We start from the raw sequence: 22,881 nt of genomic DNA on the forward strand, positions 1-22,881 counted from the left end.
CATGCCTGATAATGGCTCAGTTGTGTTGCTGCATCCTTCGGACTTGACTTTTCTGGTTTTTCAGATTTTGAAGCAAAGGAACAAACTGTTTCTGCAAAGCTGGAGCACGACTATTGTCTGGACCGCTGACGTGTGGAGTGCAGTAGCACTAACAGTTCTCTTCATTAGACCCTCGGGCACCAAATCATGACAAACACACACAGACTCAAAGTATTTTTAGGAGTGTCCACATATGTTCTGCTGCGTCGAAGACTAAAGCCTGAACAAATATGTTTTCCAAGCTACTACATGTAGACATGTGTGTGTGTCACAGCATGTGAGCTGCGTGTGCAGCGGCCGTCTCATTTGGCAGCTTTTCTGTAAGAATGTAACCTGAGACTCACACACACACACACAGGCGTTCCCACCTCTCTCTCTCTCTCTCTCTCTCTCTTCTAAGCCTTTTGTCTGCCCTCAACCTCTTTTTTTTCCTCCTCAGTCGTTGCAGGTGTTCATCATGAGGCAATAAAACAAGTAGTGACTGTTCTCCGTCCCGAACACGGCCCACGCTCACGCAGCAGCAGACCCTCTACCCCCAGCCCCGCTGCACATTTACTCAGCTCTTTCTAATTTGTAGCTCTGCGTGCTTGACATGTGTGTGTGTGTGTGTGTTCCTGTACAGATTCTTTGTGAGGACCATTCTGAGCCTACAACCTTCAGAGTGGCCGGTCCTCCCTTTCTGTTTCAGGGTTAAGACTTGGTTTCAGGGTTAGAATGAGGTTAAGGTTAGGGTTCAGCATTTTGTTTGGATGTTAGAGTTTAGGGAATGCATTGTGCTAATGTTTGTCCTCACTAAGAAAGATGTACAAACATGTGTGTGTGTGTGTGTGTGTGAAGCAGCTGCCATGTTGCATGAATCACATCTTGAGGCCTCGGTCCGAGTTTATGGTACATGATGACATAACGAAAAGAAGAAACAAATGACTCTTAAAAGAGGCAGAGGAAGGTTTCTTTCCTCTAGTGTGAATGTAAAAGTTAAAAAGACTCAGACCCCATCAACGAACATACTTTGTTAGTTTGGTCAGATTGAAATGTTTCTGGTCCGATGCGGAGCCACCAATGTGAAACTTTTGTTTGCTGTCCAGTAACTGCTGAGCTCTGTGAGTCCGGATGTGAGAAGCCTTGTTAGTTGACACGCTGGTTGTTTATCAGATGCGGAGCCAGCTGTGTTTTATTGACAGCAGATTTAGAAGCTGGTAATCCAGCTTTGAGGAGGAGACTTTTGCGATGTTGTGTACAGTCGCTGCACGAATCAGCAACAAACAGCTCGAATCCACGGACAATAAAAGTCCGCTCCACTTTATTCCTGCTCACAACATTAATACTTGTTTTTTTTTGCGCTCCTGTACGTCACAAGCAGGAGACAAATGCTTTTGATCCTCGGTGCGTCGTTCCCGAGTTCAAATAAAGTTTGCATTTAAATTTATGTCTGAAACTCTCTCTCCTCACTTTTCACCAGACGAGGCAAAGACTCCCGCAGCCCAAACACTCATTCGGAGGAGGAAACCGTTTATTGAGGAAACAGGGAGAGGAGCGGCTGCTTTTTCCTGAAAATATGGCCGAGCCGATGATTTACTGATATTTGTTCCAGATTCCTGCCCACGGAACACAGAAGATGCCTTTTCCAGGGGTGATTCATTTAGGGTCAACGAGGTGGTCTCAATCACATTTCACTGATCAAACACTCACACAAGTATAATCAGTTCATGCACTGTGGGGGGGGGGGGGGGTGTATTTTCCAACTCACACACACACACACACACATGTGCTGAAGTGACAGACCCCTGGTCTCGCCTTGCCTCCGCTCTCACAGAGTCACTGAAGCAATTAGTTCTGCTTCCTCAGTCCGAGCTGAAGTATTTAAAACCTCTGGCCGCACCCTGAGCCGTCTGTCTGACAGAGTTACACCAAAACAAAGAGAAAGACAAACTTCCCCTATAGCCCTTATACCACATGTACCTCCTTTTGTACAGTTAATAAGCTGTTCAATCGGGCTCTTCTTCTCGGAGGGAATATCGCAGTGAGCTCAAAGGGTCCGTTTTTACGGTGCACTCCATGAGCAGCTGGTGCTCTTGAAGAGATGTGTTGCAGTATTCAAATAAAGAAACACAAGTAAACAAGCAAAGCTCACAGGTAAAGTAGCAGAAGAGATGTGGACTGCACGGTGTTTTGAATACCGATGAAGACCTGAAACAGCTTCGCTTCTTTTTGTTGTGAGGGGGAAAAAAAAAAAGTGCTCCTGCTTCGGCAGGAACTGATTTTCAGACAATGAGCGTTCGTCTAACGTTGAGGGAACTTAGACTCCAGGTTCAGAGAATGAAACCAATGCAGAAGTGCAAAAAAACCTGTATTCTCTGGAATGACCAGCAGAGGGCGACTCCACTGGTCGTCGGAGAAAATGACTCTACTCCGTACTTGAATTCTAACGTCGGTAAATATTTTCCTAAGTGAGCGTGGATTCTGTCTGACTAGTACCAGGTGGCAGGTGGAGGCGGGCGTGCAGCGTCCTAGCGCTCTCAGTCAGGCTCCACCCCCTGCCCCACCCCCTGCTCCTCCAAATATGGGAACTTGTGGTTTAAAAAGAACCAGATGACAAAATATCAAACTGGAGACTTTAAAACAGCAGCTCACAAACCAATGGTCGACGTCACTATGGGTCTAAATTAACCGCATCCTAAAACCTCCGGGATCAGCTGAAACTCCGACTGTGAGCTTGATCGTATCGCCCAACATCTGCTCCAGGAGCAAATCCCCTCAGATTCAGACATTTGGTGGAGAGTCTTTCCAGAGGAGTAGCAGCAGATTAACGCCCCCTGGTCACAGAGAGGCTTGTTCAGATAACACATATGGTTGGAATATTGGGGTGTCCGTATACTTTTGACAGTGTGGCGTCTGTCTTTCATTTTCTGGATCAGATCTTTAGTTTCCGTTTGAACAGTCACAGTTACTTTTGGATTGGGATCACCACCAAAGATATTAAAAGCACAATAACCCAAATGTGCTTATGTTTGCTTTGCAGAAGGAGGTGTCACATCCTCCCAAATGGAGGTTGTTTCTTTTAGAGCTCCAGCGTTGTAAATCTTCTTGATATATACCTCTGCCTTCCAAGAACACAGCAGCAGGGAAACAACTTCATAAAGCCGCATTTATTGGATAATTGGTCCTTCAAATGGCTTCAAGCTGTCAAAGGATGGCCATCCAACAGGCAGCAGGCCGGAAAATGAGAGAAAAGAGGAAAGTCGAGGAGGAAAAAAACAAAAAACACGAACAAATGTCCCTTTTAACATCCTCTTAACCATGGGCTACAAACACTGTGTGGAAGTGAAGGTTTCAGCCTCAAGTTATTGCAAACACAAAGCTGTCAAATAAGACAAACAACTGAAAATACATAACAGGAATTCTTCTTTTTTGTTTAACGCTCTGCGATGCTGCACGGATTACTCTGAGAAAAAAAAATATATATATAAGTCAGTGCTGTTTACACGTCTTTCTAGAAGTCATATATTTCCATACAACTAAACTGCAGCGACAGTTATGGTGATTCGATCTCGAGGAAACGTAGTCGCTGGCGGGTTAATGTTCAGAGGCAGCATTCACTGTGAATGAGTGAAGCAGTAGGCAAACGTTTATTCACGAGGCATCAGGAGGTGGTTGGGGCGGGGAGTCGTGTGTCCACTCCAAGTGGATATTGTCTAGGACCGGATGTTTTGATATCATCTGTGGACACGTTCAGTATCAGCAGATGTGCAACTACACAACGTATTTGCATAGAAACATAAGTTTCAGGAGACGAGGCCAAGTCAGCTGTTGAGTCACTCAGGACGAGAACAAGTCGTTTATCTGGGTCGTCGCAAAGAGTCAAGTTTGTAGAGTAAATACAAGTCAGGTTGAAATTAGATCTGATTAGAGAATGAGTGGGAAGGGACAGAAGGAAAGAGGAGAGGAAGAGGGAAGGAAAGGACAGATGGAAGAGAGAGAGAATGAAAATATCGGAAAGAAAAGGGGAGGGAGGGGGAGAGAGAGAGAGAGAGGGGGAGAGAGAGAGAAATGTTTGGAGTGAGGAGTTCTTGCTATTCACAGTCCTGACAGTGTGGAATGTGAGAGGGGAGATCAATGTGGTATCTCTCTCACACACAGACACACACACACACACACACACACACACACACACACACACACACACACACACACACACACACACACACACACACACACACACACAGCCAGATGTTCTTTGACCAATGAGGAAGCTGCGGTCTGGTCTCTTCAGGTCAACCCGCATGTGTCTCTCATACGCACTCACTTTACTTCTGTCCTATATTCACTGCTTGTTCATTTACCACCATTTTATCAATGAAGCCATCACAGTCTGCAGCTCGGTTCTCACGAGCAAGGCCTAAACACACCGTCAGGGTTACAAGTTCAATTCCCTGTGAGCAAGGCACTGTCATAACACGGGTCCAGGTGCACTGAGGAAAAGCGCAGTAAATGGAAGGTTGTCGGTTGAAATCTGCAGACTAGTCTTTCCCTCTCATCATCTGCTGAGGTTCCTTTTAGCAAATACCAAACCTCACAGGTGTAGAATGTGCTGTGAATGTGCCAGTGTGTGTTTCAGAGGCAGAGTCGAGAGATGGAGACAATAAGATAAGTGTAAAATATAAATAATGTAAAAATACGTGATGAAAACTTCAGTCAGTCAGGTCACAGAATCACAACCCCCGAGGTCAAAGGTCAGGGTCAAGTGACGCAAGACGATCATCCACGGTCGCTAGGACTCAGCGTCTCTCTGTTCCATAAGCCCCCCCCCCCGCAGTCCGAGAGAACTTCATCAGAGAAACGTCTAAAACAAGACTGAACACACTGGGACTGTGAAATAACCCAGTTTCACACTGGACCAAAACAGCAATTAAACGTCAGGGAAGAGCATCCAAATGAACACAAACACAGCCAGAGACTGTGGCAGAGATTCACTGCTGATACTGGAGTGTGTCTGTGAGTGTGTGTGTCTGTGAGTGTGTGTCTGTGAGTGTGTGTGTGTGTCTGTGTGTGTGTGAGAGAGTGTTTCATAAAATGTAGGTTTTTTTTATTTTACATGAACAAAAACACAATAACGCCACACACACACGTCGACACGGCGCATGCACTCTCTTTTTTTTCTGCACATTCTCTCTCTCTCTCTCTCTTCGTGCACACACACACACTTTCTTTAACTTCTGTCTCTGTGAGGACGCTCATTGGCTTAATGCACTTGCCAGCCTCGTACTCGAACCTCAACCATCACAACTAAATTCCTCAACCTGAGCCTCATCTAACCCTGATCGTCTTAACCCTCAAACAAGCTTTTGAAAAAGTGAGGACAAGCACAAAAGTCCTCAGTCCGTAAGGTCTATTGTCAAAATGGTCCTCGCAAATATATAAGTGCAAGTGCAAGTACACACACACACAAACACACACAAACACACACACACACACAAACACACACACACACACACACACACACACACACTGTCTGGCCTGTCACAGGACCAGATGGCACTAGGGGTGTTCCAGACAATTTACAGTTTTTTGTGTTTTCGTGCGTGTGTGTGTGTGTGTGTATGTGAGAATGTGCATGAGTGTGTGTGTGGAAAAGGGGGGGTTGGAAAATATATCTACACACACACACACACACACACACACACAGGGACTTGGCAGTGCCACTCTGGTGCCAGCGCTGCCAAAGACTTAGAATAAAACAAAAGCTGGGACGAACCATCGCGCCGCTCCCCCGCTCTGTCCCTCCCCTCGCTCTGAAGCAGATGGTTTAACCTGCTGATCTCTGCAGTGTGAAGGTTCAGTGTGTCTCCGACAAGTCAGCTCACATCACGTTTGTACACGAAACACCTTCGACACACAGATTCTCAATGTACAGACACTCCACGAAGCGAATGTGAATGGGTGTGTGTGTGTGCATATGTTTCACTTAGTTTGAGATGAAGGGTTTGGAAAGAACAACTGAAGAAATGGAGGAAAAGGAGGATGGAGCTGCATAAGATGAGCGAGACTTTAAAATGAGAAAATGCTAAGACAGCCAGGATAAAATCACATTAAAGAAAATAAATGTTTTATAAAATTATTCGTTTTATAAACGTCTTTTTTTCTGTGGCCGCCATGTGATGGGATGTGATTTCCTCTTCACCTTCATCATATCCTCTCTCCATTCCTTCTCGCTCTTTCTTCCCAGATCCTCCTCTCAGATGAAGCATAATGACTGTTTTCAGGGTTAGTTGAGCTACACGGAGACGGCATCAGATGGAAAGAGTCTGTACATGCGTCGGGTTTGATTCGTACATGGTCAATAAAGATGGACGACACATCTCCATCTGCTCCCGTTAAAAACTCCCTCTTGCACTTTAGACGTTTAGAGTTATAGAAATGTAACAGCCGTAGAAATAAGTGAATAAGCACTTTTCCCAAAATGCCATTATATACTTTCATCTTTAAATATTAATTCTTGGTGAGATGCATCAACGTGGTGTTTCCTTTTCAAACAACATTTTAATCAAAAAGAAAAAGGATGAAATCTCCACACACTGAGGAACATGATCAGCACTGAGGTCAGATTTAAGAGCCCGTGTTTTGTGCTGAAGTCAAATTGAAGGAAGTGGAAGAGGAAACGTGACATAAGAGCAGGAAATGGTTAAATGTTGAAGGTCGGAAGATGGAAAACAATGTCGAAGCAAATAACAACAAACAAGTGACAGAGCAGCACAGGATGTTCTGCATCGAAAGAATCAACAACAGGAGGCTGACTTCAGAGAAGAAAGTTAAAGGCAACAGTTCGAGGAGGAAGAATAAGAAGTGACCAACGAGGAAGAAGGCAACGGGGGAGTGAGAGAAGTGGGGGAGAAAAAGAAGAGAGATAGAGGATCGATGGACGATAGTGATGAAGAGGAGCAGAGTGAGAGGAGGAGAAGATAAAGGAGGAATCAGCTGCTCCGACTTTGTCACATTTGATTCCCAAACCTTGAACTTCTCAATTAACAGCCGCCATTTTTCCATAACACACCTCTTCAGCCTTCGTTTAGCCACTTACACACCTTCACACACACACAAGACACACGAGTTTCAACGTTAAACTCCCAAAACAATTTTACTCGTCACACACTTACACTTACAAGCATAAACACACACACGCACAGACACACACACACACACTCCGCCGCCTCCCAGAATAAGTTGGCTGCTTCTAATTGGAGTGGTGTTTGTTGCTGAGAGGTGTTGAGCGCTGCTGTAATTGCCAGGCAGGCTGGTTGACGTTTTCTGTCTCTTTATTTTTTAAGGATCGGGTAATTAGGCTCGGTGACTGCAATTGTGCCGCCACTGCCGCCGGTACGAGCGGAACAGGTGTGCCGAAACACGCGACACCTCGCCGACGTCACAGACGGACCACGGAGCGAGGAGAAGAGCTGTTCAGCGACGACGTGGGGGGGCCCCGAGCCGCGAGGTTTCACCAAAAGATACCGAAGAGGAAGTAAACCGTGTTCACCACAGGGGGTGGTGTGGTTGTGCTGGAGGTGCTGGTGGCGGCGGGGGGCAGGTATTCAGTTACCTTCAGCTCATTGGACGAGAGGAAAATGAACAGATTGTGTGACTGAGCGGGAAAAGAAAAGAGACGTGTGAATATAACTAATAACTGAAGAACGAGAGTCACCGGCTAAATGGAGAGAGGTGGAAGAGGTGTTTGTGGCTACATGCTAACATCAGTGTGCTAACGGGATAATATTTAGCAGGTGTCGTGTGTTAACGTTAACCACACAGACTGTTAACAAAGACGGACGACGAGACAGCTCCCAAAGTGTCTCGATCGCCCCCTGGTGGCTGCTACAAAAACCCGCATCCCTCGTGCAACATTTCTGGGTAAACCAAAAAAAGAAAATTAAATCACATCAACAGGAAGTGACCTCAGCTTGAAGAAACCAATCAGATCTTTACAGACCCAAACTAAATGTCGCGGTGGTGAACCACAAACCACAAGAAATAAAAAATTAACAACAAATAAAGACGACGCACACGAGATAAAACCAGAGTGAACTGAGAGAAACACGGCTAACAAACTGATCTGAACTCAGCAGCCCGGCCCGGCTCATCTCAGCTCCGTCTTCGGGGAAAACATATGGAGCTCCGACTCGGTAGCGAGTCAGCCCGCCGAAGCAAGCGGCACGTCAATCTCCTGAGCTTTGGGGGAAAAAAAAAATTAAAACACACAAATCCATGTCGAGTTCTCACAGACTTTAACCTTGAAATCACTGCCATTATTAGCAGAGTCATTATTAGCATTAGAAAAGTAAATGGGGCTAATAATATTTGCCATTATAGCTAAAAACGCCTATTAATCCCTAATCCGCACCACAATTAAGAGCATGGTTGGATGTTTTTGTGAGTCGTTCTGCTTTGACAGGGAAACGAGACAATTTAGCCGCCTCAGAGGAAGAGAGAAGGTGGGAGGGTGAGGCATTAAGCTACTGGCTCCTGCTCTCCGTCTCTATTTTGAAAGCGATCAGCCGGGTTGTTTTTGAGTGACGGGCGTAACGGAGGCAGATTTGACTGAATAGAGACAAGAGGGTGGCGGTGGGGGCGTCGCTCGCCGCACCGAAGCGCGTTATCTGTCTCGGTACAAGTGCATCAAATCAAACGGGAGAGGGGATATTATTAAAGCAGCCTCCTTTTTTCTCCGCTGTGAACTGTGACTTAATAAGCTATGCCAATTAGAGGAACAAAAATCAGGCGTGCCATCGGGGCTGTATCTGCCCTCGTCCAAATTTCTGTGCTAACGCGTGAAGCTCGCTGGCAGCGGCGACAGCGCTGGTGTGTGTGTTTCCTGCTTGTCTTTGGGTTTTGACAAGAAAAGGAAGAGGAGGTGGAAGGAGGGACGAAAATAAAACAGAAGATTATTGATGTGATCTCCTTGAAAGCTGATTTGGACCGGACGGGCTTTGTGCATCGCGGGACGTTGTAAACACAGGTGTGAGTCTTTCTAGAGTCTCTCAAGTTAAAGCTCGTTCAGTTTGTCACAGACGAACTGAGTTTCAGACACGTCTCAGGAAACCCAGCAGAGGGTCTGAATTCTTTTTATGGTCAAACTGTGTTGATTGATGCAAAGTGGCAGTTTTTAAAAGTGTGTAAGAACAAACAGGGTCTCAGTAAGTTTGGTATCGAAAACTCCAGCACAATATATTAACATCTCAAGCTACACACGCTAACAACTTATGCAAGCAGCAGCAAAGCGAGTGAGGAGGAACCAACGCCTGCTCAAACGTCGTAGCCTTCACACCGTCCTGCTGCACAGAATGTGTATTAGTCCGCCACTTAAAATAGTCCAGACGCAACATTTCCTCCTGCGACTGTTTGAGGAAACTTTTTTTTAAAAGTGTAACTTTAGATTTATGAAGCGCCGGCAGCTTTGGACACGAGTCTCAGCCTGAGGTTTTACTGGTTGACTGGTTGTTGACAATGAGAATATGACACCAGATTTATTTTATCCTTTCCTTCCTTCTCTTTTCCATCTCCATCTTTCCCTTCTTCTATCTTCAGGTCTTTGTTACCCTCTCTTTCTTCATTTTTCTCCTTTCTTCCTTCCACCTTTTGCTTCCTTTCCTTATTTCCTTAATTTCTGTTTCCTCTCTGCTGTCACTCCAGGAAACATTTTGTCCACCTTTCATTGCCAACTCTACGTTCCACGGCAACAGGGATGATGATTTGCCCCAAACCCCCCCCCAAACTACACACACACACACACACACATGTACATGCTCACTCACAATAAAAAATCTCCTCAGATCTCACACACATTTTTACGCTCATGAAAACACATCTTTACACTCTCACACACACCTTCCAACACCAGTGACAGGGAGACAAACAGCGGCTCTGAGAGGTTAAAGAATGTAAAAAAAAAAAAAAGAGAGGAAAAACACCCAAACCAGCCAAGACCTGAAATAGACGAGTGGCATTGGCGGCTGTGGCTTTGACAGGCGGAGTGAAGCCGCTCGCTGTACGGCTTCATCCAGGAGGAGATTAGAAACACACACAGTTTGAAGTGTGCATTATCTTTCCAGGGATGATCCCAAAATAAACAACAGCAACGGCGAAATCTCCCAATAATTAAAACGCCTAATCCACTTCCTGGTTGGTGATGACCGTGGGCTGAGCGTGTCAGCTGGGACTCGTGGGGATTGTGCGCCGTTTATGTTTAGATGCTTTTGTGCATTAAGGTGAATTTATCGCCAAGAATACGAGGACTCACGTCAAACGTGGATGGGGCTTCAAAAACACGTCCCCGTCCTGAAAAGCATCGGATGAAGTGTTTCCTAAAACCTGTTTTTATTCCTCCGCCTCTGACGATATTTTTACACAACACTTTTATCCAAGCTCTCGTCGTCTTTGTGTCCTCGTCTCTCTGTTTACGTTGAACAAACTCCACCTGTTTCTAAAGAATCGGGGAAGTTCATTTGCAATATTTCGGCTATTTGCTGTGTTTTGTATGTGCAGATTGAAAAATGCACAAGAAAACAGCTGGATGTTCATTCACTGTTTGGAGAGTTTCCTGCCCCTGTGTCTTTCTGTGAACTCCACCAGTGCCTGTGGTTCCTACACAGATGAACTCTCAGGTTTCGCTCTGCAGCCGCACCAGAAGATTCTTGCTGATTTAGATTCTCTACCTGAAGAGGAGCTGCTCTTCTCTTCGTTCTCACATGTTGCACTGATGCATCACAGTCTTTTATAATCAGTCGGCCAGCCGATGAAACGTTCACTGACTCCTCCACAGATCTGCGTACAGATGTCACAGCTCCTGCTCCGACTATGACCCGTCTTTTTAAAGTCACCAGATCTCCACTGAGCCTGCTCAGCATTTTTAAACCTGCCACAGAACACGAGTGGATGTTTACTGCTGAATTATACAGTTCAGTGCAGCTGAATGGAACCATCTGCATTTCTTCTGCTTCTCCGCTCGTTTATTCAGCTTTCTCCTCGAATTTGTCTCTGAAGTTATGACCGTTAACCCGGAGTAAATGGACCCCGCTCAGTGTCGGCGTGTCCCATCCTCTGGCCTCACACCAGCCTTTGGAAAACACTGCTCTCACGGCTGTGTAGGTCTGTAGAGTTCTAATTAGCTGCATTCACAAACAGCGCCAGGCTCATCAAAATGCCGAGGCCTGCAGAAAGCCACAGCAGGGGTGAGCAGAGTGTGTGTGTGTGTGTTTGTGTGAGTGTGTTGCATCTTGTACATGAGGGTGTTTCAATGTGTGCACATAAAAAAACAGTGTGATTTGTGTACAGCAATGAGTGTCAGTGTGTGCGTGTGCGTGTGTGTGTGTGTGACACCAGTGTGTGTTCCTGCATCAAAAGAGGAAAAAAAAAAACAATTCCAAAATGAAGATATACGGCGAAGCAGCAAACCGAGGCCTAACAGCCGCTACAAATTCTACAAAAGCCGAGCCTTTTATTCCCGGAATCGTAACATTTGTCGTCCTTCCTCTACATTTGTATGCACGGCACGGGAGCAAAGAACAACATCACCGAAACCGCCGAGCACAAACAACAACAACGCAGTAAACAAAGAAGACGTCTCGGCATCTCTCTGTTTTCCAGCCAACTAACAAAATGGCTTCCCCGACGCCGTTTAGAGGCAAATAACAAGAGCGTGAGCAACAGAGACGACCCGGTTGGTTTTCAGCAGCAAGTATCAACATACACACACTGATCACACTGATGATGTCATGACGTTACAACATCTGAGAGATACATGACACCAACGCATCACAACAAAGCGGTGAAGTACAGACCTCTGCGTGGAGTCTCCTCTTCGTTCATATAAAATATAAAGACATTCTGTAAAGGTGGACGGATCCTGTTGAGTAAATACATTTACCCACATGACAACAAACTGCACATACACACACATGTAACACTTCACACACTGAGTCACTGTACAAAAACAAGCATCCACTGGCCGGATCATGAATATGTTCACCATTTGTTTTTCTAGCGACGAGATGCATTGGCCCCACTCCAGTCCAGAAGGTGGCGCTAAACCATGTGTTTGGTAACCGACAAAAATGCCAGAAGAAGAAAAAAAACGTACATTCAAACCCCCAGGCGAGGACGCTCAGCGTGTACGTGCACATTAATGCACATGTATGTTCTCATGCACAGATCAAAGTCGTCTCCATCGAGGTGTTTGAACTTTTATCTCAGAGCCAAACGAACCTTTCGAGTCGCCAGCGTCACTTTGACGCCCGTGAGTGACTCAGGTTAGCGACAGCCTGATGACACACTGGTCGATTGACACAAACAGACCGAGCTGTGATGAATTCAGACGCCGACTGACTCTTTGAGCATTAACTTTAAATTCACACCGAACTCATCGCGATCGAGCGACTGGACGGAGGCGAAAGTGAACGAGTGGCTGAATGACACGTTGAAGATTCAGATCCTACAGCGCCCACGTTGTTTGAATAGCAAATATACTTGAAGTGCGGTCAAACACTGTCCATCCTGAAGCAGCTGGAGGCGATCACATGATTGAGAAACAAAAGCCTGGCACGAGGTCAGTGATTTCAGGTGAACAATGCACGTACACTCTGGTTGTCATGTAAACATACGATCTGCTGTCTCTCTCTCTCTCTCTCTCTCTATCTGCAGAACATCAACAAGGTGCAGCACAACTGGATTTAAAGGGAAAGGGAGATGATGCACCTGTCGTTAATTAAGACACTAAGTGCAGCAAACTCTGGTTTCTGTGATGTTAAATCACACAAAGTGAATCTTGACTCAACCTTCACACTAAACTCAAGACTCCGTCTTTAACTCGTTTGCAGCCTGGGACACTGAGAGGCTGAACGAATCCAACAGCCTCATGAGTAAACAGAAGAATGAATTAATCATCGACTAACAGCGAATCTGATGTTTTCAACGGACTGAACAACCTGCTGCACATTTTAACCTTCACATTCACACACAGCGTTTTCACCGCACACAGAAACCAACTGTGCCCGTTAGACGCCAGAACAACGCGGTGAACCGATCTCCACGTGCACACGCTCACACGCACACAAACAGAGGCAGGAAAGAATGAGCGCAGCACATCAGAAAAACAGGAAGTCTCCTTCAGGGATGAACTCGAGAAGCTGAAAAACAAACGTGTTGCCTTAAAACGCAGAATCATGAAAAATCCCATCGCGTGTTGTTTGCTGTGACGTAGAACAGGCGTGATCAGGCGCGAACCACTTCATCAGTCGCATTGTTCCGCCACCGGCAACGACTGTTTCTACAGCGTCAAAGTGATTTCCAGTAGTGTAGCGCTAGCCAACGTGAGCTAACACGTCACTCATTGTAAATACTTCTCTCTGGAAAGTCCCACAAGTTAAACGGCGACGTGTTCCGCCTGCAAGACTTCAGTTCTTAGTGGTTTGGTGTATTTCTAGTTTAGTAACTAGATGATAAAATAATTCAGAATTCTCTGTGTGTATTTGTTTTTCAACGGGTTTAACCTGAGCCAGGCCGCACAACAATCCTCACCTCACACAGGGTGAGCAGCACAGCTGTACATGTACGTAAGATTTTAAATGAATTGGTGTCTGAATACTTATCTGCAAAATTTGTTCCCAACTGGTGAAATTAAATACGATTGCAGGAGTTGCAGAGATTATCGCTTATAAAACAATTAACATCATTTTGAACTGCTTTGAATGTGAACTTGTCAAATTTGACTTTTATCACTTTCAAACTGTTCATCTCTCACAAGCACCGACAACCTTTCAGCCGAAAGACACATTTTCATGATTAACACGTTTTGTTTACAGCATCCCAGGTTTTTTTTTTTTTTTTTTCTCCACATTCCGACTTCAAAGCACACGAACACATCGAAACGGGAACGACTTGACAACTTGAGACCTTCAGTGCAGCACGTGAACGTGACACACAGTGAAAACAAAATAAACCAAACACACTGTTGTGTTTGCAGCAACATTTAGAGCAGAAAACACGAGACCCACCAGAATCCTCACAGAATGTATGAGCCAGTTAGATTTTCAAGAAGCGCAATTTTTCAAGTCAACTCGAAATAGTGTTCCACGAAGCAAAACAGCATAAAAACCGCAAAACAGCATCTGCACGTCCCAAACATGGTCCCCCACCCCCCCCTCCGAAAATCCAAACAGCAAGCGAAGCAGCAGCGAGCAGGTGGAAGAGGAAGAAGAGGAGGAGGCTGAGAAATAAGAAGAAGAAGAAGAAAGAGGAGGAGAAAAAAAATAATAAAAAGGGGAGAAGGCTGACGTACTTGAGCTGGAGAAATGTCCGCTCCCCAGGGAGGTCGGGCCGTTCTTTCCACTGCTAACAGGAGGGGAAAACATCTACAAGACAAACAGAGCGCACATTACCTCCGAGAGCACTGACACCGCAGACAGCAAGACACATCACTACAGAGACATCACTGCAGCTACACATGAAGAGCTCCGTTCCAAAACGCTGCGGCAACATTTGGCTGAGAGAAAAGTGTCGCCAGATTCTCGTCACTTCACCATCACGCGGTGAAATGTCAGATGTTTAACAGTCACTGGGTTTTCTTTGTTTTTATCTCATCAGAGCTTCGTTTCTGCTTTTCCGACATCGGAGTATCAATTGTAAAGAAAATCACGAAGAGAGCTGTGCATCGAGTGTTGATGCCTCAGATTGGTGCCAAATAACAAATTTGAGATACGCATAATGTTTTCCATTTCAGGAGACAACCTAAAGTTCTCAAACGTTATTTGTCTTTACACGACTGCCTGATTTATAAATCTGAGCAATGGCTGCAGAGGTGGGACAGAATCACTGGTTCACACGACATATTTACGTCTAAAAACCTTTAGCTGAAAAGTCCTTCATTGAGTCCAGAGTCACTGAAATCCTATAAATTCACACTTAGGTCCCAGAACAGGGCCAACAAGTCAGGAGGAGTGAGTCGGGTGAGACAGGAACACATTGAGTCCAAAGTAAAGACTAACAAGTCCACAGTCCAACATCAAGTCAGGTAAATCTGAAGTGTGATTCCAAGTCAGGTCCAACGAAGTATCGTGACAAACACCACGACAAGGAAAGTCCCAAGTCGAGTCTCGAGTCTCTACGTCCTTTAAGTTCGACGTAAAGTCAAAGACCTACATTTAAAGGCATTTAAAGAGAAACTACTGTTTTGTATCTATGACCTATTTTAAAGTAAAACTCATCGGACTATTTATGTTGTGTTGTTTGACCTGATTGTCAACGTAGTAGTTTTTTTAAAGTTGGCAGATTTGAGGAACGTAAGTCATAAGTCAAATGATTAGAATCATCATATCCATGACTTAAGTCTGGCGTTAGTCTGAGTCCACACCTCTGGGTGCCAGGATTTTGGTCTGTACTGTGCACGTGCCGAGGTTCGATACCCACACAGCCCTCACAGACATGATCATTTTCCAAAACACGGTGGCGACGTTTTTTAAGAAAAGCAGAAAGAAAAATCTAACTCCTCATTCAGCATCTGTGCGGAACAAACGGGATCCAATCACAGTCACCTGCTCACCTTTCACAAAAACGTGTTTTCGTCTCTCAAGTGTCACTTTATCCAAATGTTGGACGGCTCATTTTGGAACGCAGCGCTTCAACATCTACTTCATATCTGACTTAAACATATGAGATAATCATCAGCACTAGTTGCCATCTGCTCTACACATCTACAGGAAAAAAAAAAAAAAATCAAGCCCATACAAAGACGGAGACTGCGGCTGAATGTTGATTCCTGCTGTGTGACTGAGCGAGCTACTGTAAAGCTTCACAGAGAAACGCTATCAAAGTGAGACATCTGACCCCGATAGATAACCTCTCCGGATAAATATCAGGCCTGCGTGTGTCGCTGTGTTTGATGCTGACACCTCTGATCCTGAACACACTCCAGCTTCCACACGTTCAGATGCTGAAAGACTTTTAGCTTTTTGAGGAAATCTTTTCTTCTTTTTTTTTTTTGTGTTTTGTTTTGTAATTTAGACCCTCGCTTTAAAAAAAAGAAAAAGCGATCAACGCTTGATCTGTCGTCGGGCCTGTGAGCGTGCACGTCGGACGTGGACTGTGTTTTATCTGCGTCACAGCTGCGACACGCAGAAAACAAGTGTTTGGGAGACAAAAGATCTCGTTCTGATCATTAGCAGGTTCCTCTATCGATATCCCCGTCGAAGCATTTTCAGCTGTCTCAGCTTGTGGGCGTGTAAAGACAGATGATCGCATAAATTAATGGTCGACCTGCATTTATAATGAGACGAGACACGTTTTGGCTGCTGCTGCCCTCCTTTGTTTCATTTTCTGTTCTCCACAAATATGATTTAAGACGCGCTGATTCATAATTTCATAAACGTGTAAATATCCTACACAAAGAGAAATTTTATAAACTGTTTTTTTTACAATCCCTCATTCACTGTTACTGGAAAGTGTGTGTGTGTCACTGAATGATCAATTCAATGTGAAGATTTATTTGTTCCTATAATATTATTACCTGAGTGTTTATTGTATAGACTTCTTCTATGTGTTAAATTCTATTTTTATGTCATAAGAATATTTATATATCCATTTTTTTTACTTCTATTAAATTAATCAATGATTACATTATTCTATTTTTAGTTATTTTTTCTAATATTTTGGACGTATTATATTTAATTATGACTTTTATAATTCAATATTCTTTACAGGGATAGAAACGTGTTCCTGTATTATGAATTAAGTTTTATAATAAACATCACAGCAACATTCATGTAACATCAGCACAGTCACTTCAAAAGTATGTGTGAGCTTCTACATTAACAGTTAGCAATGATTTTGTGGTTCTTTCTCATACAGTAATCCCAGAGAGATATTACATTATCTGTGGTTCTTCATTTTTAATTTTCCCCATTCACTCAGAGATCATTGTGTAGTTATTACATCCAGACCTGTGCTGTGTGAGCACATGTTTTATTATGTCAGTATTTCTACAGAGGTACATTATCTAATTCTGATGTTACAGATATTTTAATGTGCATCTTCTGATAAATATCTAATTTTAACAGACTTTATATTCCAATATTCAGATTGTCACGTTTATTGTATAGTGATTTCAGGTGTTATCTGTGTTGTCATATTGAAAAATCACTATAATTGCATCTACAGGTTTTTAATAGTGTTTAAGAATCAAACTGTGAAATTATAATATTGTTTTTAAAATTCAAAACTCCCTCAACATTTGTGTCACACTTCTCTAGAGAATCTCCAGGCCTCTGATGTCATGTCTTTTTTTTTTTTACTGCGTTAACATTATGGTGAAAATTTAAAAACTAAAAAGATAAATTCAGTGTTTTAAATCTCAAACAGCATCAATATCCACATTCCTGACATTTTCTGGTGTAAAGATGTCCACACTGTGTCTCCATGTTTCATAACACACTTGATGCCAGCCCTGGTTTCTCTCTCTCTCTCTCTCCCTCTCCCTTCATTTTGGGGTGTTTCAGATTTTTTTTGTTCCCTCTCTCCTCCTCCTCTTCAGGCCAAAGTTGCTCCCAGAGGAGGAGAGGCTCAGAGAAAACATGGCCGAGAGCGAGGACACTGTTTCCTGTCTGTCAAGTTCGAAACACACACTGAGAGGAGAACACTAAGTTTAAAACCTGCAGCCGTGAGTTTACCAGCATTTAAAGAGGGTGAGACGGGTGAGGCCCATGTCTGTCTGTCTGCCTGCCTGTCTCTCAGCCTGTCTGTCTGTCATGCAGGTTCACGATTCAACACCGAGCCTTTTGCATCTGAACAACACAGTGCAGAGTGCATGGAGCATGGAGCAGCATGGATTTACGCACACAGAGCAAAAGAAAAACATTTTCTGTCTAAAATCCAGTCAAGGGCAAAAGGAAGAAATCAGAGCACATTAAAGAAAAGAAGGACTTAAAATGAGATATACTACCATGGATGTTGGGAACATTTTCAAATCGCTGTTTCGCATCTATAAGACAACAAAATTACTAATGCAGCATCACAATTCTCTGCACACACACACACACACAGAAATAAAAGAAATGAAATTTATAAAACCAACAATATGCACTGACTTTTCTCCAAGTTACAAAAAAAAAAACTTCTGTGCAGATACTTGAAAAGAGTCAGAGGCTAAAATGTGCAGGTTATGTGCCGTGCATCCATTAAACATGTAAACAGTGGCTGTATCTGTGGAGTGTACTGAAGCCCACTGGCATCACACTACAGTCATTATATCCAGATTAAACAGGAGAAGGAGATGGATTCGCTTACTGCGCTGAAATCCAGTAAGTCACTCAGTTCCTTGTCTGTTCCCAAAGCTGCCATCCGCTGTTGATGATGCATTTTAGCAAAATCTCCCGGACCTAGAGAAACATGGAAACACACGGAGAGAGATGGATAGAAGAGGATGGGTAGACAGGCAGATAGAGTGAGAGATAGAGGGAGAGGAGAGGGGAGGAGAGGAGGAAGACCTCGGCTTGTTTTTGCGCGCAGCTCCGCTCCCGGTTCTCTGCGCCTCCTCCGCCGCCGAATAAATCCAGAGAAACAACCTCAGAAACAGCCTCGATCGCAAATCTAGTTTTCTCTCATCCTCGGAGCAGGAGCTCGGTCCCGGGTTCCTGGTGCGGCTGCAGGAAATAAATCGCAAGAAGAAAAAAAAAGAAAAAGCTGACAGGAAATAAAAGAAGGTGGGGGGGGAGACGGGAGTGGAGTCTTTACGCGTGTGTTTTTTGGTGTTTCTGTCCCCCCACCCCGAGCCGAGGCAGTCCGACCTCTCCGCGTCAAGACGCAGTTAGTCCGCGGCGGTGACTGTCACACACACACACACTCACTCACACACTCACACAGACACACACAGCATTTGAATAAATAACACGCCGCGTCTCCGCCACAGGAGAAAGATCACCTCAGAAATGTGGAGCGGTTCTCCAGTGCCGTGTGTGCGTCTGCTCCTGCCCGGGCTCACGGTGCCCCGCGCTCGGCTGCGGCTGCTGAAGATCCCCGGGTTACGCAGGACGGGATCCCATGTGCGTCTGGCACAGGCGGGCTGAGATAAATGTGTTGGTGCGGCCACCTAGCTTACAGTCTGCTCCAACACCACCGAGCTGCTGCTGCTGCTGCTGCGGGAGGGAAACCTGGAACAAATAAATACATAAGAGAAACGGGTTTGTTGCTTTGATTGATTGGCTGATTGGTGCCGTGATTGGCTGCTTTGATTCGGGTTAATTGGGCTAATTGGAGAGGGGGAAGGTGAATTTTCTTTGGGAGCCGAGGTGGTGCTGCAACCTCGAGAAAAGACAACTTCAGAGCATCATTTATGTGTGAGAATAGTTTCGTTTTCATGTGTTTTCATTAGACTGTTAAATGATCGAATAATAAATCATTTTAATCCCCCCCCCCCCCCCCCCCCCCCCCCCCCTGTTGTTTTTAACGTCTTTAAGTATTTCATTTCCTCTTTATTGATTAACTGTAAAGTGCATGGAAACAAGTGCAATTTCTGACCTGCATGGGTCACCACCTCCACCACAACTGCACCAAAACCCTCCTCCCTGGAAATACTTTGCAATACTTTCTGTGTGTGTGTGTGTGTGTGTGTGTGTGTGTGTGTGTGTGTGTGTGTGTGTGTGTGTGTGTGTGTGTGTGTGTGTGTGTGTGTAGCCCACAGCCTGCAGGTATGAAATGACTGGCCTATTTCTGCAAATTACACCCTGCATGTGTGGGTTTTTCTCATGAAGAGGAAAAAAAACCCTGCAAAACACACACACACACACACTCACACACACACACACACACACACACGAACAGACACACACACACTCACTCACACAAACACACACAGGTGCAGGCATGACATAAAGGCTTATTTGTTGCTGTATAAAGTGGTCCTGTCTGTTGGCCCCTTCACTCTCTGAAAAAACGAAACGACATGTAACAGCTTATATAAAAAAGTTCATAAATAAAAACGGGAGCAAGCACAGATCCACTGATACGCGAATGTTTTAATCCTGATCGTCGAAGTGGACGGCGGAAATAAATAACAAGTTTCTGTCGACTTTTTAAAGTCAACAAACAGCTGGAAGATTTCGAGAGTCATCACCAAGAAAGCAAAGCTGGAAATCCCCAAACTATAATTTCAGATTTACAAAGTAAAGAGAGAAAGAGAAAATAAGAGGTAATCTGTTAATCTGCATCTCAGAGAAGATTGTCAGCGCGCCGACGTCACGCAGAGATCACCAAAACACCAAATCTCACGACCCGTGTGAGGCTGATACTGAATGTGAACACGTGAGCTGTTTGTTAGTTCGTTTCATTAAAGGCTCAGTGTGTAGAACGCAGTGACATCTAGTGGTGAAGGGTCACGTTGCCATAAAAACTCAAAAGGTTTAGTTTGTCCAGTCTGGGCTACTGTAAAAAAAACATGGCGGCCTCCGAAGAGGGGACCCGCTCCTGATGTAAATATAAAGTGTTTTAATATAAAGTATTTTAATAATATATTATAAAGGGTATTTTAGGGTAAGGAAAACATCAAATCGTACAATTACGTACAATACAAATTATTTTACATTTAATTTCTGCCAATAGATCCCTTTGACCTAAATCTTTCACACTGGACCTTTAATTTATTTTAAAAATGTAAAGATGAGCCCATAGGTCGACTGTTACATTTTACTGTTGGGCGACCTCTGGTGGTTGAAGAGCTTATGACGGCAGGGAAATCTGCTGCTGATTCACTCCATAGACTGTATTTGAATATGGACGACATGCAGCTCCCCTGAGGAAGAAGCCAAATCATCTTCATCGCCCCCTGGTGGCTGGCTGCAGTACAGGTCATAGACCTCGCCTCCTCCATGTGAGCAGATGGGACATGGACACTAAAGAAATCCAAACATTGGTTAAATACATTTTTCTGAAAGACAGTTTTTTTTATGGGGACAGTGCATATCAATAAAAATGCTCTGAATTTGTCAGGATTTTTATTTTTCATTTGTGATCTCTGGACAGACGTTACCACCTCATTCTAAAATATACAATAATATAAAATATATATTATAATAATATAGCAATGGGCCCAGATTAAATGAGGTGGTTCTTATCACACTGACTCAAGTGTTTGATTTAATCAATTATTTAAAGAAATAAAAACAGAAAGAAACGTCATGATTGAAACTTACTTCAATACTGAGGTTCCGCCTGACGATCACAACGGCGCACACTTCAAATGACGTAAAAAGCACAAGCTGGCAGCCTCCGTACCCAGGATTATATATTATATATTTAGCTTCAGGTTTGTACAACAGGAGGAAGTGGATACGTGTGGTCCATCTTTGTTTACGGGCTGTGGGACCGCTACGGGCTGCATGCGAGGGACGGAACATACGACCTGTGAGGTCCTTTAGGTCGGATCAATAGTTTGATAAGTTCATTGAATGCTATGACCTCAACGTCACATCTCAAAATTTTGAAAATAAAACAAAAAAAAAAAAAAACAGTCAGCCAGACCTGTCAGACCTCTCGCTGCTCCACTTCCCGTTATCAGTGTGTGAAGTCGGGGAAGCGTTACATAACACGAACACAACACATCCTGGTTTAGTCTGTGTGTTTCAACCTTGAAACAGAGCAGGAACACACCGTGATGGTCTGACACTGAACGTCTGTCACATGTGGGACAAAACCGAGCCACAAATACCATCCTTGATAGATAGACGTTCTTACATAACGAGCTGAGGGAGCACGGAGGACACACAGCGTTTCCTGCTGTGACTCAGTTCACGTGATAACTGGGGTCTGTAGAAAACATGAGGAGAATAATACTGCACAAAGGAAACACTCTAAAAAAAATCCTCTTATATTCTTTTACATCACTTCAGTGAGTCAGCAGAATCATTCTCTGTCTTCAGGCTCTGGCTTCATGTATGTTTGAAGAATTAGATTAGAGGCTGAACTTTGTGTTTGAACCCGACCGAGCCCAACAAGCGTTCTGTTTTTTGTGGTCACTGGTACGTAAACAACGAAGGAGACAACCCAGCCAACGAACCCGACCTGAGCCCAAATCCAAACCAGGCCCTACTCATTGGCTCCAACTGTCTCAGGTCAGATAACCACACTCCAGAGAGCAACATGTCGTGATATACACGTATTGATATTTGAAAAATTAAATAAATACTCATTATTACTAGTATATTAAGTATTATGGTCTTTTTCTGTTTCTGCACCACAGGGTTGACACGCGTCGCTTTGAGAGAATGATCTCAGACACTGCAGGAGCAGACCTTCACGGTGCCCTCAGGATGAATCACATAGACCTGGCGACCCCTTGTCTTCTCCCACCAGTGCCGTGAAGTAGAATTTAGAATTTGATCGGTGGTTTGGTTTGATTTAAACCTTTAAAACTCACAGCGTTTCTGTCGGGCCTCAGCCTCAACACACACGTCTGCAGATTAATCTAAATTATTCAGTTTTTACGACATTTTTTCCTTTATGTAGTCGTAGATTTGACCGTGAGACATTGATGATACACAGTTCGGACAAGGCCAAAGATCAGAGAGCTGACACATTAGATACTGGATCACCTGTGCGACATGTTGAATTGTTTTTAAATCAGGTCACTCAGTTCACCTCCTCATTTAAAGCCCTCAGCTCCTGACTAACGCTGAAACACTGACGCTAACAGAGAGAAAACTGCAGATGTGAATGAGGAGGAAGAGACGGACAGGAAGCAAAAAAAAAAGTGAATTTAAAATACGATGATGTGTTGGTTGAGGAAATAGCAGGGCTGAGTCACAGAGAGGAATTAAT

At 44.2% G+C, this 22,881-nt stretch overlaps 1 protein-coding gene and 1 long non-coding RNA gene across 16 annotated transcripts in view; one reads left to right on the top strand and one right to left on the bottom strand.

The window, feature by feature from the left end:
* LOC109641048 (transcription factor 4) overlaps positions 1-21,620 on the bottom strand; it is a 144,110-nt gene extending 122,490 nt beyond the window's left edge. For 4 of the 15 annotated variants that reach the window (XM_069513667.1, XM_069513662.1, XM_069513674.1 and 1 more), the window contains exons 1-3: positions 18,558-18,697; positions 18,358-18,449; positions 14,360-14,432 (exon numbers count right to left, since the gene is read on the bottom strand). In XM_069513667.1, coding sequence (XP_069369768.1) covers positions 14,360-14,432; positions 18,358-18,429 — 145 coding nt within the window. In that variant the 5' untranslated portion in view covers positions 18,430-18,449; positions 18,558-18,697. Of the gene's footprint in view, positions 1-14,359; positions 14,433-18,013; positions 18,053-18,357; positions 18,912-18,991; positions 19,415-21,257 lie in introns of those variants that run through there. The other 11 variants (XM_069513665.1, XM_069513664.1, XM_069513660.1 and 8 more) reach the window with 10 other exon arrangements.
* On the top strand, positions 18,763-19,247 carry LOC138405395 (uncharacterized). Its single transcript, XR_011239128.1, has 2 exons — positions 18,763-18,890; positions 18,980-19,247. It is a non-coding gene; the product is annotated as an uncharacterized lncRNA (long non-coding RNA).
* Positions 21,621-22,881: the final 1,261 nt, after the last annotated feature.

Source organism: Paralichthys olivaceus, chromosome 18 (assembly GCF_024713975.1).
Source record: "Paralichthys olivaceus isolate ysfri-2021 chromosome 18, ASM2471397v2, whole genome shotgun sequence".
In the NCBI taxonomy this organism is placed as follows: domain Eukaryota; kingdom Metazoa; phylum Chordata; class Actinopteri; order Pleuronectiformes; family Paralichthyidae; genus Paralichthys; species Paralichthys olivaceus.